The following is a 13432-nucleotide window of genomic DNA, read 5'->3' on the forward strand; positions in this document are numbered from 1 at the left end:
AAATTACACGAACTGGCTATAATCCAGCCTAGCAGGGTGTTCTAAAAATGGGCGTGTGTGCACCATACGTGTTAGAAGTAAAACTTCATAGATAGAGGGATAGGAACTTTGTGAGTACACAAAATTTTAAACATGTATGTATAAGATTTTTTTTTACTAGTCTCCATATCTTCACTGGAATCTAAGAAATAAATTGAGTCATTTCCAGCGTACCAAACAATGCAGGAGTGTAGCATCGCTTCACAAACTGTTGCGTGAGAGTGGGGCGATCCATATTCCCCCCCTTCGCCTGAGAATTGCACTTTTCATTACATTTAGGAGAGTCATCGTCTTGACTCGCTTCAACCAAACCTTGAACTCTGACTTGCAGTTCGAGGTGCTCGAAACAGGAGCCATCGTGGCGGCGTCTGTGTTGCTGACTGTTCTGGTCGACATGCCCTTCCAGAACATCAGGAACACTCTCCTCAAGACAGACAAGTGAGCGGCTGCCGCCCGCCGATGACGAAGAAACCACTCCACGTTGCAGCCAGCAGCCAGTATAGTGCTGGCCAGTGGAACTGCCCCCACAGGAAGTGTTGTGCTTCTCACCAGGTGTGGAAGCAAATCTGACACAAAGTACAAAAACAACATGTGGGATCTGTGAAACACAGCTATGTGTGGACTCAAATTTGCGTGTGTATGTGTGTAAGCCTTATGTTTGTTTGGTGATGAAGAGACGAAGATCGTACAGGCAGAGAAGACTTAAAAATGTAAAGCACAAGATGACGACAGAACCTGGGAAACTTGCAACTAATGGAATCCTCAAGGAAAAAAACAAAGCCCTTGTTGACAAGTTATTTGTATAGGTTTTACACAAAGATTATGTTTTTACAGTTGTGGCTCATGATGACGTGATATTTAAAGTAAAATTTCAAAACACACAGGTGCAGAAACGGTATAAATTTTACAGTTTACAGATAGGCATTACTAGTGACATCTTCCTCCGCTATTCTTCCCAGACCGCAATTGTTTCAGCAAACAGGGTGTCCATAAATAGTTGGGTGAACCAATCACAGGACTTTTTCCTACACCTTTTAATACAATTTTATTGCAACATATTATATTGCAGGTTCTATTTTGCATGTAATAAGCAAACGTAGGCACAATACAACTAAACATTTTGTCAATTTTTATGTTAGAAAGATAGAACCTTCTTGGAGATACATATTTTCGACATGATTTAAGTGGGCAATCTTTAAACATTTATATTTGCATTTATATTTGATGTGCAAATAAAGACAAAAAAAATCAAAAAACAAAATGCAAGTTAGCAAGGGCTGCTGTAAATAAAATTGTCTTGTATTCCTAAATCATCACAGTTAGTTTGACACTATTGTGACCTGTAGACACACTAGCAACTTAATCTGTAAGCTCGCTGCAACAAAAATGTTTCATAGATGAATAATTTAGGTGGACAGTATTTGTATGGTTGCCTACGTAAACATTTTGTTGAAAATAGAAATTGCAATCAATTGAACGTACCATGATAATGTTCCAGTGCTTTTGAACTCTTGTTTCACAGTGTCACATATGGTTCCTACACTCATTATTTTAAGTTATGTGGCCTGTGTTTTGATTAGTTGGCACTAAAGCTACCAGAAGCACGAGAAGGCTGGAGGTGGCAACAGGGTTACATTACGTTACAGACCCTATCCGGCATCCAGTTCACAAGTGGTAAAACTGGATGGTGGGTGTTGGTGTATTTCAAGGAAATAAGCAGAATTTTACAAGGAAAGAAAAATGTGTAGATCGAATATATTCTTTACATTGCAACAGTGCACAGCACATCAAATGCTTTTAAGTTAAAATGTAAAATACATTAAATTATTTTTGAACATATTTGAGTTCACGTGTTAAAACAGTCAGGAGTCTTAAACAACATGTGTAATTTATACAAGCAAGCATTAATTTTGCTGACGTACATCTGGCTGACAAAATATTTCCTATGTACTTGGGTGATTACCTTGCCCTTACAAATGTTATATATTATGTGTTATCAGCTATATACGATGATCACAAATTTAAATATGTACACATAATTAAAAAAATTGTATAAATATGTTTATAAAATTACACTGTACAGGATACTGAAAGAAAAGTGATAAATTTATTGCTATACTATGAAAGTTTCTGTATTGTATGTATGATATTAGGGGGAAAAAATAATTTGCTATTCTGTCAGTATTAATTTAATTGTTGACTAATTTTGATTGTATTTTGTACATTTTTAAGAATACAATAAATGATTAAAAAGATTTCAAGTACATTGATTAATTATCCTGATAGTTGCAACGCAACACCTTAAACCAACCCTTCGTAAAATTTTAAAGACTTACCATGTTAAAGCCATTTGTAGAAGTGAATATCCAATCAATTACTGTACTTTAAGTGTTCCATGAGCTCGTAATAACCATAAGCTTGGATTTGCTCCCAATATAATATTACATGTAATTATGTGTGTGTGTATATAGTAACACAGATCAGACAAAAGCATCTTTTAAAGGTGTAAGAACTAGACTGAATAAACTGTGATTCTTTAATTGTGTTGCGTTCTACAAATTCCTGGGAAATTTTTATTTCTTATTCTTCATTTGTACATAGATGTTTCCATAAGCACAAAGGAATTTGGGACTAAGAAATAGTATACTTCATGTTCCGCAATATAGGCGACAAATCATTTTGCACATTCAGAGGTATCTGTTTCTGTCTTTACTAAAATGTTTCAATTCTTTGGCCAGTGCTGTGAAGACGTGGAGTAAATAATTACAGCACTACTGAAGGAATATAAGTGCTGAAGCCATTAAAAGTAGAGGAAAGCTTTCTGCCAGAGAAAATGTGAGAGAGAAAGGTGGGAACAGGAGAAAAGGGAGAGTAACTTGCAACAAAAGACCGGAATTCAACAACAAAGCCTCCTTTCAAATTTTACGATGAGAGCACCAAAGCAAGTAAAATATTTTACGCTGGCATCAATTTCTCACAAAACGCCCGAGATGTATTTAATGTCTCGCAAATTACCAACACATTTTACGGTTACCAGTATAAATAATTTTTCAGGTTTGAAACTGTTTTAATTTCTTCGTGGGAAATCATATCAGAAAGTTTCCTGAATAAAACATTAATTTTGACTCGCCCCATGTTTATCTCCAAACCACTATAGAAATTAAAGCTACCATCTTTGAAAAAATTGTGCATATGGTCTGAAAAACAAAAATCAACATTGATCTAGCCACAGAGTCCATTTAGTATAATACATTTTTATACAAGAGGTATGGTTTAAGTTTATGAAACCAGAAATAATAAATGTTTGAACAACATTAGAATATTCTTCATGAAATAATACTTAGTAATTATTTATTGTGTGAACAATCCATTAATATAAAGTAACCATGCTCAGATTATTACAAAACAAATGACCAACTGCTGATTAATTTAATAAGAGCATACATGAAAAAAACCTTTATTTAGGTTAAAACTTTGGTCATGTGATTACAGAAAACAAATATGTGCCAAAGTGCTATGATTCACAACACAGTCACAGAAAAGTTTAGTCTGCAATCTTCAATTAACAGCACAAGGAGAATATACATTTTGTGTCTTTATTAAACTGGAACAGTAATTTTTTTTTATAAAAGTCTTAAATTACACTCAGGCCAAACAGCAAAAACTGCAGCACTCTCTGGAGATGGTGGCTGTCCTGGATGGCATTAATCACATTCTATTTACACTGTGTGTTCAAGGTGTGTTATCCGATTCAATCTTGAGAAATGTGTTGAGGTGCAGAACAGTTTCAAGGACGTTTTTCAAAACTGATGAATAAATCATGTTATGGAAATACTTAAAGAGTGATATACTTGTGAGTGTGTTTACTCACGACTTAACATTTAAACTGTTCCGTGACATGACAGTTCCTACAAAGTGGCAGTTCACGTATTTGTGTAAGGCCTTGAAAGGAAAGAAAATTATTTGCAACATTTTTGCATTGTAGATGTACAAACTCAGTATTGATTTGCATAACATGTTTATCATTTCCAGCATAAAAAATAGTTACAGAGTAAACAAATTGTGGTTAATAGTACAACTCACTTTAACTTGCAAATCTTGGAAAGATTTTTTCAGAAGATTGTCAACCCTTTTTGCCATCACAGTTAATGATTAATTTTTTTCTGAATCAGGATATTATTAGGACATTTTACCACTCCAAAACCATGCACACGAACACCTTGATTCACACTGATGCGGGGTGGTTATCCCAAGTAAGTTTCCAAAAACTTCTACATCTGCCATCCTGTGACTTGCAAAAAGGTCAGAGAAATTATTTTTTATAAGCATGACATAAGTGTTATTTTTCTATTTGTAAATTTTTCTACTTTACTGACATTTTAAATTGAGTTTAAAATATTGCCTACGGCACTGAACGACATTATGACTCCAGTGGTTAGAGCTTTTGGCTGAGTCAAGGACATTCGCAAGGGCTGGGGGGGGGGGGGGAATATACACTTTTCCCCCCCCCTAAAAAAATGTCCATCAATCCCACCAACAAATGGAAATAATCATAAAGCAAACTGCCAGAAAATGTGTTCTATACCTCCTTCCCCAACCAAAAATGAAATTCTGTGTATGTTCCTGAGTAGAACCAAAGTTTCTGCATTTGAATTCTCTTGCCTGGGTAAGAGGGTTTTGTGGTAGTGAAAAATATCCCACCTGCATTCAGGACTTCACCCCCATGCAGAAGGCAACAGGGAAACAAAGCAGAATCACCCTGCCACATTAGCCTACAGTGTGGCACTCGCTGTTTCCACATTGTGATGTTAGATGGGGCCATTAAACTCAGCAATGAGCTTCAGGACCAATCATCCTAATCATCATCATCATCATAGAAACAAAAATGCTGAACTTATTTATGCATTTTTCCCTGCATTCAAATATTGCTAATTACATTGCATTTTTTTTTTGTAATTTTATAAAATTGATACTGGCAATCACGGAAGGTTAATAGCGGAAAAAAAGGTAGGGGAAGTGAATGACTTCATAGGAGTAGGAGAATGACGGAGAATATATTTCAGTGCCTTTTCAGAAGTTGATATCTGTGTAGTTGTGCATGCCTTGGTATCAATGTAGAAGAGAAAAGCGACATTTGATTGTTTTCGAAGTTTGTAAGTTAATTGGAACAGCAGACAATGACAAGTATAAATTGTATAAATATTTTTAAAAAAAAATTGAGTATCAATAAGTAGAGTACAGTCTCACCCGGTTAATTCTAGTTCAAGATACCAGTATTTAATTATGAAAAAAATGTGAAATAAATTATCTAATTGGTGATACTAATATTTTGTATGTTAAAAAATCTAAATATTAAAGAAATTTTGTTATTTGTAATGTAATGTAGAAAAGCGCGGAGGTTATATTCTAGTTAACAATACCAGAAAAGAGTTAAGTATAAGAAAATGAAATAAGTACCATATTCCTTCACTTGTTTCTGAAGAAATAGGGGTGGTAATGACATAGGCGACGCCATCTTGGTGACGTAATGAACAATAGTATGGTATTGCGATCTAAACTAGTCCCTTTTTTTCCTTCTTAATAACAGTATAATGAAAACGGTGTGCAATATAATCACTTTAAACACTCCATTAATAGCGAGTACCGTATCAGGGTAATACCCTCTCTATCATCACTGTGTGTACACAGGGTACGAAACTGCTGCGTGGCTGTAAAGCGGAGGAAGCAAGGGACAGGCAATAACAAGTGCAAGGCCGCATGATGGGGTTTTCGGGCCATGAATGCAAATTACTAATTAAATCCACAGGAAGTACATAAAAGGCATCGCACATATCCGAGCATTAAAATTTACAGAAGTTTGTCACGTCAGTCGTGGAAACAGAATTATCCTAAAAAGTCCTCCTCCCTCATGCTTGGAGTCCTGATTCTAATTTTTAAAACAAAATTTTCCAGCTATTAAAGAAAATAACTTTTAATAGCATCTGGAAAATCAATTACTAGCAAAAAATTCATTTTAAATACTAAAGATATTTAACAACTAACAACTTAACATTTTATAACTATAGCTTTATCTAAAAAATGTTTTCACAGCAACTTCATAGTTTCCACTGGAAAAAAAAACTATAAGTGAAACACATTTAGGCCAATGCTAACACTTTGCAACTGCTTACATTAAAATTATTTCATGTAGTCTCAATATTTTAAATATTATGAGAAAAAAAAGCAACAAAAATAGTAAGATGATAGATGAAGTGCTCTTGAGAATTATTAAGAAAAAGATAATCTAAGCATTTTTATTGTTTCAGTAAAAACAATACTTTTAAAAATTAAAAAAATTCTTGTTCCAAAATATTTTTTTCCATTGGAATATGAGAACGGCAAACTATATTTGCTTATGCTAAATGCTGAACAGTGGTGGACACCGATGATGTTCAAAATGAAACGAGTGTTAAGAGGAATCGAGATTAGAGGATTTATTTAGCAATAAGTCTGAAGGCTGTCTTGAGTGTGTGCAACTTGATGCAGCACCAAGGTCAATTGCCTCCCTCCTCCTTATACCACCGCAGAGAACCAACGCCCTGCAGTGCATTGTCTCTTGCCTCGCACGAAAGCACCCAGTGACCCAACCATTTACAGGGCAGGACAGTGTTGAGAATATACCAGCATTGCTTTTTAACGCCTAACTGCGAGAATCACGGACACGCAGCCCAATCCAATCCAATCCAATCCCAAACCCTAGGGGCACCCTTGAAAATGGTGCCGTAACATTTGGTGCCGTTACACTAGACTTTATAAGTGAAACAAGTTTTACAAGCAAAGCCACGTACTGTATTAAAATAAGAGTTAATCGCATGCTGAACAGTACATGGTAGTGGCAAAATAAATGGTGCACTGGAGGTAAAAGAAACATAGCATATGAACTACTTGAAGTTGTGACTAGCAGATATTAAAATTTCACTGTGGTCAGGAGCATTAAACAGAATTGATATGTGCTTGATACGGGGGGAGGGGAAATAGAATGACTTTTCCTGATGTTTGCTTTCAAATTATTCTTTCCATTTGTTGGTGGGAATGACTTTTTACAGTTTTCTTAGCAAAGGGAAGAAGGGTCACCTACCACTAACCATTTTGGCCTGGCAAGACATACCTGGATCATGATCAATCCTTGTTCCCTTATGAGCCAAGATTTTCTGACGCTACCTATCCAATGTGCATGCCAAAACATTATCCATGTCTACACTGCCTTTCACACTTCCTTTTTGTATGCACAACACGTGTGCATAAAAAAAAAACACTGAAAACAAATGTGACAAAGTTTACCCACCCTGAAGACTAGACTCAATAACCAACTATACCGAAAAATTTAAAGATAGGTTTAAAAAATTACACAGATTTGCATAAAACTTAATATTTAAAACATTTTTGAAGTGAAACTTCTTTGCTGAGGGGGCTACAATTTTTGTGCGTTACGATAATTCAGATCGCATGAGGGGAATAGTTAGGTACATGGTGGGGGGAACGGTAGGGGAGGAGACGGCAGGGGAGATGTAGAAATGACGTAGCACACTTGCACAATAGCATAATTTAGCACTCGCATACTTGCATATATATTTTTTTTATCTGTGACCTCAGCCAAAGATGATTATGTGTCCTATAATTAATAAAATAATAAGCACAAAGTTTCACTTTAGTTGCACCTGGACACCACGCACACATTTTTTTTATAAACTTCAATTTCAGGATTTATATTAATTTGAGGTAGCCTACTTTACAAAAGGTTTGACTTCCTGCTTATTACATTAGCTACATGAGCAAACAATATTTATCATAACAAAATGTGTTTTTTATGTTTCCGTTTCCGTAATAAATATCACACAGTGGTTCTGTAACTGGACGTCTAAATCAGCAATAACTACGGAAAATAAGTCATAACCAGCATCACTGCAGGGTCTATGTGACATCTCTTGGCTTGTACTTGCAAAGGCAAGCCTCTTGAAGATGCAAGTAGTTTAGACTTACGTCATTATGGACGTTAGATGAACTTTCTAAGTTATGTTTGACGCACGGCCTGGCCCGGCAGTCCAATTTCAGGTTTGCGAGTGACACCTGTCCCAAGTGAGAACAGATGTGCTGTGTTGCGTAAATAGCACGACATTAAGTATTTGCATCAGGGAGCAACTGTGAATTGGTGTCAGCAAATATTAAGAGATATTGGACTGGTGAGTATGCGTGAAGTTGATTTGGGTATCCAAGTACTTTGTAGAGAATTTTATGGAAATAAGGTATTTACATTAAGCATAATTAAGTAATTACAGCTATAAGTTAGTGTTGTTACAAAAATAATTATATAGACAACTAGCTGCCCGACCCGGCTTCGCACGGCTATACTAATGGAAAAAAAATTAAGCCACATCTCCCATTTACAGTAATGGTAAATAAAATAAATTCAGTGAAAATTTATTACAATGCTGCATAATGTACCGGAGAGAAAATGAATAGCACCGATGGTTTCCCGACTCGTGCACGCAACGTACAACTGATGTACCCGTACTTCGCTACGGCAGTCTACAGGCAGATCACTCTTGCGCCGCTCATTATACATGCCCCTCCTTGTGGGTACGCCACTGCCGCGCGATGCCCGTTGCCATGGAGACGCAGAAGGCTGAACAATGCAAAGTCCTGTTCTCATGCAGACAAAGTACCCACTGTTGCCTGGTTTTAACCACCCATGGGATCTAATTTTCGGAAAATGTTATCCTGCGTAACATAAGGAACATTGCTGTGAAGTTTCAAGTCTGTAAAATATATATAGTACTTGAAAAAAAGGGCAATAAAAAAACAAATTAAACACAGAGAGAGGGAAAAAACAGTTTAGGTTTGCGATTTAAAGTGATAAAAAGTATTTAAATACTAATTGAACTCTTATGAGGGTACTGATTGCTTCGTTGTTAATATCACACGGGTGTTTTTTACTTGTATGGGAAAATTAAGAATGATAAGGCATCTAGTGCGTGGCAACAATGTTAATAGGCAATAGGAAATAAACTTCTAGTGCCTGCGGCATTGTCAACACACACTTCGTACGTGTACTGCATGTTGTATCTAACCCCCTCCAATGCACGATTCTAAATTGGACTTTTAGTAAGGATCCCTAATGTTATTGATAATATAATATAGCCTATAGCCTTCCTCGATAAATGTACTAACCAACACTGAAAGAATTTTTTAAATCGGACCAGTGGTACCCGAGATTAGCGCGTTCAAACAAACAAACAAACTCTTCAGCTTTATAATATTAGTATAGATAACTTAACTAAAGTAATTTTATGAGTAGAACTGTAAAAAGGGATAACCATAGGGGTTATTTATTAAAATATAACACATTAAAAACAAAGTTTAAAAGACATCCCATTACACAAATCCTAGTTTCTAAAAATTTGTAAAAAAAAAATCATTATTAAATAGCCTTTTCATGTACAGTATATCTTTCACCTATAAACCTACAAAATTTAATTTAAGTGATGTCTTTTGCAGCCCTTAATATTTTTGTAAGAAAATCCTCTGCTTAATAAACATTTATATTAAAAACTTTCTTTGTGTCAAAACTGAATAGTAACTATAGCAAAAAAAATTATGCAAAATATTGGACCAAAGGGTGGGAACTATGTACCATTAATAATAAAAATTCCAATGAGTCTGTCTATGATCTTTTTTCCTCTGATGTTAAACATTTAAATAAGGGTTAGTTACAAACAAAGTAATTATCTTTTATAATATATCATTTAATATTTTAAAAACAAACATCAAGCGCCACCCCCTCCCCCCTCCAAGCTAGGAAATGAAATATTAGGTGTATGCTCCACTAGACGAAATTATTCAGGGTCAGTGCCGTATTTCGATGTAATGTATCCGCTCAACCAAGGGTGCATTGGTGTCGGTGAGGCTGACTGATAAGTTGTAAGCTAGCTTGTGCTTCTAGTGCAGAAGGCTAACAACTGCTGCGTGCAGAGCAGCTACTCATGTACGAATTAAAGGCTTCACGTCTCGCCAACATCGGGATCATTGGCAATGCTGAGGGGAGAGGAAACTGGAATGGAGCATTGGTGGAATTAAGGGGAAGGGGAAACTGATAGAAACCCGAGAAAACTTAACCAGCTCACTGACAACGTCCGCTATGTTTTCCACTTGCGAGAAATCCAGGTTCGACCCCTGAGAAGTGAATTCTCACTAAATATTTTAGAACCGTGGCCCCCAGGGCAACTCTGAGACAGAATGATGAATGATATTCAAAAAAACAAATGAATTCTCTGGCAAATACAAGCCTCTATGGAAATTACAGGTTGATACAGGTTGATGGACCGCAAGATTCATACCTAACAGATTATTTTGTAACAATTTTTAGAAACAAACCAAAAAAAATTAGCAGTATTTAAAAACTAAATCATGAAGCACAGCTGTTTTTCTATCCACAAAGTTTTTCTAGTTTATTTTCGTTTAACAGGCACCACTTTCCAACCTTGAGCAGTATTAAAGTATGGAAGAACAGATTTTACCAGTTTGTGGTTTCTCTCTTGAAAAATTACTTTGCTCATAAATAAGTTTTATATACAGGGGAGCGAAACGTGGTCACTGCCGCATAATGGTTTAACATTTGAATAAATGTCGCTGAAAAATTTTCACTAAACAAGCGCTATTTAAAATCCGATTAATTATTATGAGTGATGGGCATTGGTTACAGCACGCTTAAAAAAAATTGTTCATTGATAAAACCTTCAAGTGGAGAAAGTGAGATAACGCGTTGATATTGTTACACGGACGCTAGAGACGAGGCAGGCCTACACGCCGGCCAGCGGGTAGTCCAGGAGAGGTCCCACCTTCATCCGGACACATGCAACACATGTCCCTCTCATACCGCTTCTCGGATATATTATTAACTGTGGCGCGCCTTTGTCTCTCTCAAGTGTTAGAATGTTCATGGAGCCACGTCCTCGTGAAGTGGCGTAACTAGTACCCCATTGTTATTGTAGATTCGGATTTTAAGTCAACTGATGACGCAACACTTCAAAGGGCTTCGAGACATTTACCAGGGCGGGACTTCTCAGGTACCTACATAAAACGACGCCTACCTCCTGCGGTGGAGTTACAAGAGGCTGGTGGCGAACCGGTGAATTCTCGGGCAATGAAGTGAAGATGGTGAGCGACCCCTTGACGAGCGATAGCGGGCGGCGATTCGACGGGTTTCGGTGAGATGATCACAAACACGGCACGTATCGCGTCGCGGCGGACGATTGAGTAGTGCGAGACAGTGTGCAGGAGACGAACAATAGAGAGCCATTGTCGCGATGAGCTTCAGTGAGAAGAGTAAATAGTGAACTTACGAAAGTGCGATTAATTTGTGGTCAGACTTAATTTTTTATAGACTGCGAAGTTAACTGAGCTATCCTTTAGTACCTAAGTATTTCCCATTTTTAACAATATTTTATTCGGCTCCAAAATCCACACAATTATGAGTAGGTGATTTGAAAGGCTACATAAAACTAATTTTTTTAAATAAATTTTAAAACCATATCAAGAAAAATAATTGCCTTTAAAACAAACAAAAAAATTCAGGGACTAGAGGGAGTCCTAAGACCTAGTTGGCTTAAGTCAAATTTTTTGCAGATTTGAGTTAGCTACATGTGTTCCCCTGAAACGTTCAAATTGTTATTTGGTATGAAAAACGCAAATCTGTAACAATCTTGACTTACACTGCTATGTTCCGGAGTTCCTCATTTATCCTATTTGATTCTCCTTATCGGCATTGCCCAAAACGTTAAAAATAAATGCACGTTTGGCAGAGAATAATTTTGCAAAAAAATGCGACATACATAATTGTATATGTTCGGCCACTCAAGAAGTTTATAAGTTCGACCGTGTTCAACGTAGGTAAAACAGTGAACTGAAACGGGACATACCCTCATCAAATACGTGCAATCTAGGCCCTGCTTGGAACAACTTCAGAACAAATATCACCTTTTCAAACGACGTCACGTTAAAGTATAGCTACACCGGTCACACAGCCATGTTTTAGAGGAATAAAATATTAAAAGTCACCCACGCTTACGTGTAATAATTTCCCCGAAGTACGAGTAAGGGAAATAAAAATCGCCAACCAAGCCGCCGACATTAAATGCAAATACACGTCGAAATATAGCATCAGCGATAAAAGTGAAATTTCGTCGTACATGACCTTTTATGAATGACCTTTAGCCGTGGCATTTCTACGGCCGGTCCTCAAAAGGGTGCACGTTTAACGAATAAATGGCCAGTAGCTGCTGGCAGGGTGCTTTCTTGAAGCAAGCCGAATCACCTACTACAGCAACTCATCAGTTCTGCCTACAAGATGATCCACGAGGAATTGCTAAAATTCACAACGCTTATTCTTTAAATGTGAGCGTCTTTCTGTACTTCTTTCTGTACTAGTCAGTAACGTGTTAACATCTAATCTCGGTAACGAGCAAACCCGTATGTTATCACGTTGCTCATTATGAAAATAAACTTACACGAAACTCGGACATGATATTTATCGAAGAATTCTTTAAAATCATGCCGAGCGTCATAAATTTACTGATAAAATATTCGTTTTTAGAGTTAAAAAATTTTCTAGATGTGAATCACACACGTAATTTCAGCGCCCGCCACTAGAATTCGCTGCATGAATCGTAAACGTTGCTTACCACCATCGCGTGCAATAGCAGCAGCAGCACGAAACAAACTGATATTTTTAACTATTAGAAGCGGCTCTAATAAAAGCGAAAAGACTTTAAAAAAATCCTAATCCCGGCCTTGAAACTGATTTTCGACAAGGAATTTGATTAAAATACTGTCCATCTTGTTACAATTCACTTAACAGTTAATACTGACGCCTTCTTTTGGGCGCCAACTAGCAATATCAACTACGTGCTAGTGCGTAGCCGAGACTCTTGGCTCAGGGCGTGACGTCGCCACGTGGCCGGCAGGCAGTAAGGGTCGTTCCGACAGTTACCCCCGGATGTTTTAGCCACCAGGGACGCTATGCTACGGACGTTGTAACAGATACGCGGAGACTCAATTTAAAGTGTTTTATTGTCAGGCACGCTATACATGCGCTGCGTCGTGCATGGCCCGCTTACTGGGAGCAGCGCTCTACAGGCCACGTTTCTGATGGGTTGAAAACTCACGCAGTTCCGGTAGAGATGGCAAGGGCGGAGGTCGAGAGGCTCCGCGGGCGACTCGCGACTCGTCTCCTTGGATGGCGGTGATCAACTTGAGCAGGGGGGGGGGAGACACTTCATAGGGCAAGGCAATCGCATTTTTCTAGTTGCTATACAGTTTTATCCAACATCTGAGCACGAAAATTATAATCAAAATACCA

General features: G+C 37.3%; 1 protein-coding gene across 1 annotated transcript in view; it reads left to right on the forward strand.

Annotated features, from left to right (window-relative positions):
* Positions 1-2292, forward strand: part of LOC134528146 (O-acyltransferase like protein-like) — a 163952-nt gene extending 161660 nt beyond the window's left edge. The window contains exon 13 of the mRNA XM_063361471.1: positions 371-2292. Coding sequence (XP_063217541.1) covers positions 371-481 — 111 coding nt within the window. The 3' untranslated portion in view covers positions 482-2292. The remainder of the gene's footprint in view (positions 1-370) is intronic.
* The last annotated feature ends 11140 nt before the right edge of the window (positions 2293-13432 follow it).

This window comes from Bacillus rossius, chromosome 1 (genome assembly GCF_032445375.1).
Source record: "Bacillus rossius redtenbacheri isolate Brsri chromosome 1, Brsri_v3, whole genome shotgun sequence".
Lineage (NCBI taxonomy): Eukaryota > Metazoa > Arthropoda > Insecta > Phasmatodea > Bacillidae > Bacillus > Bacillus rossius.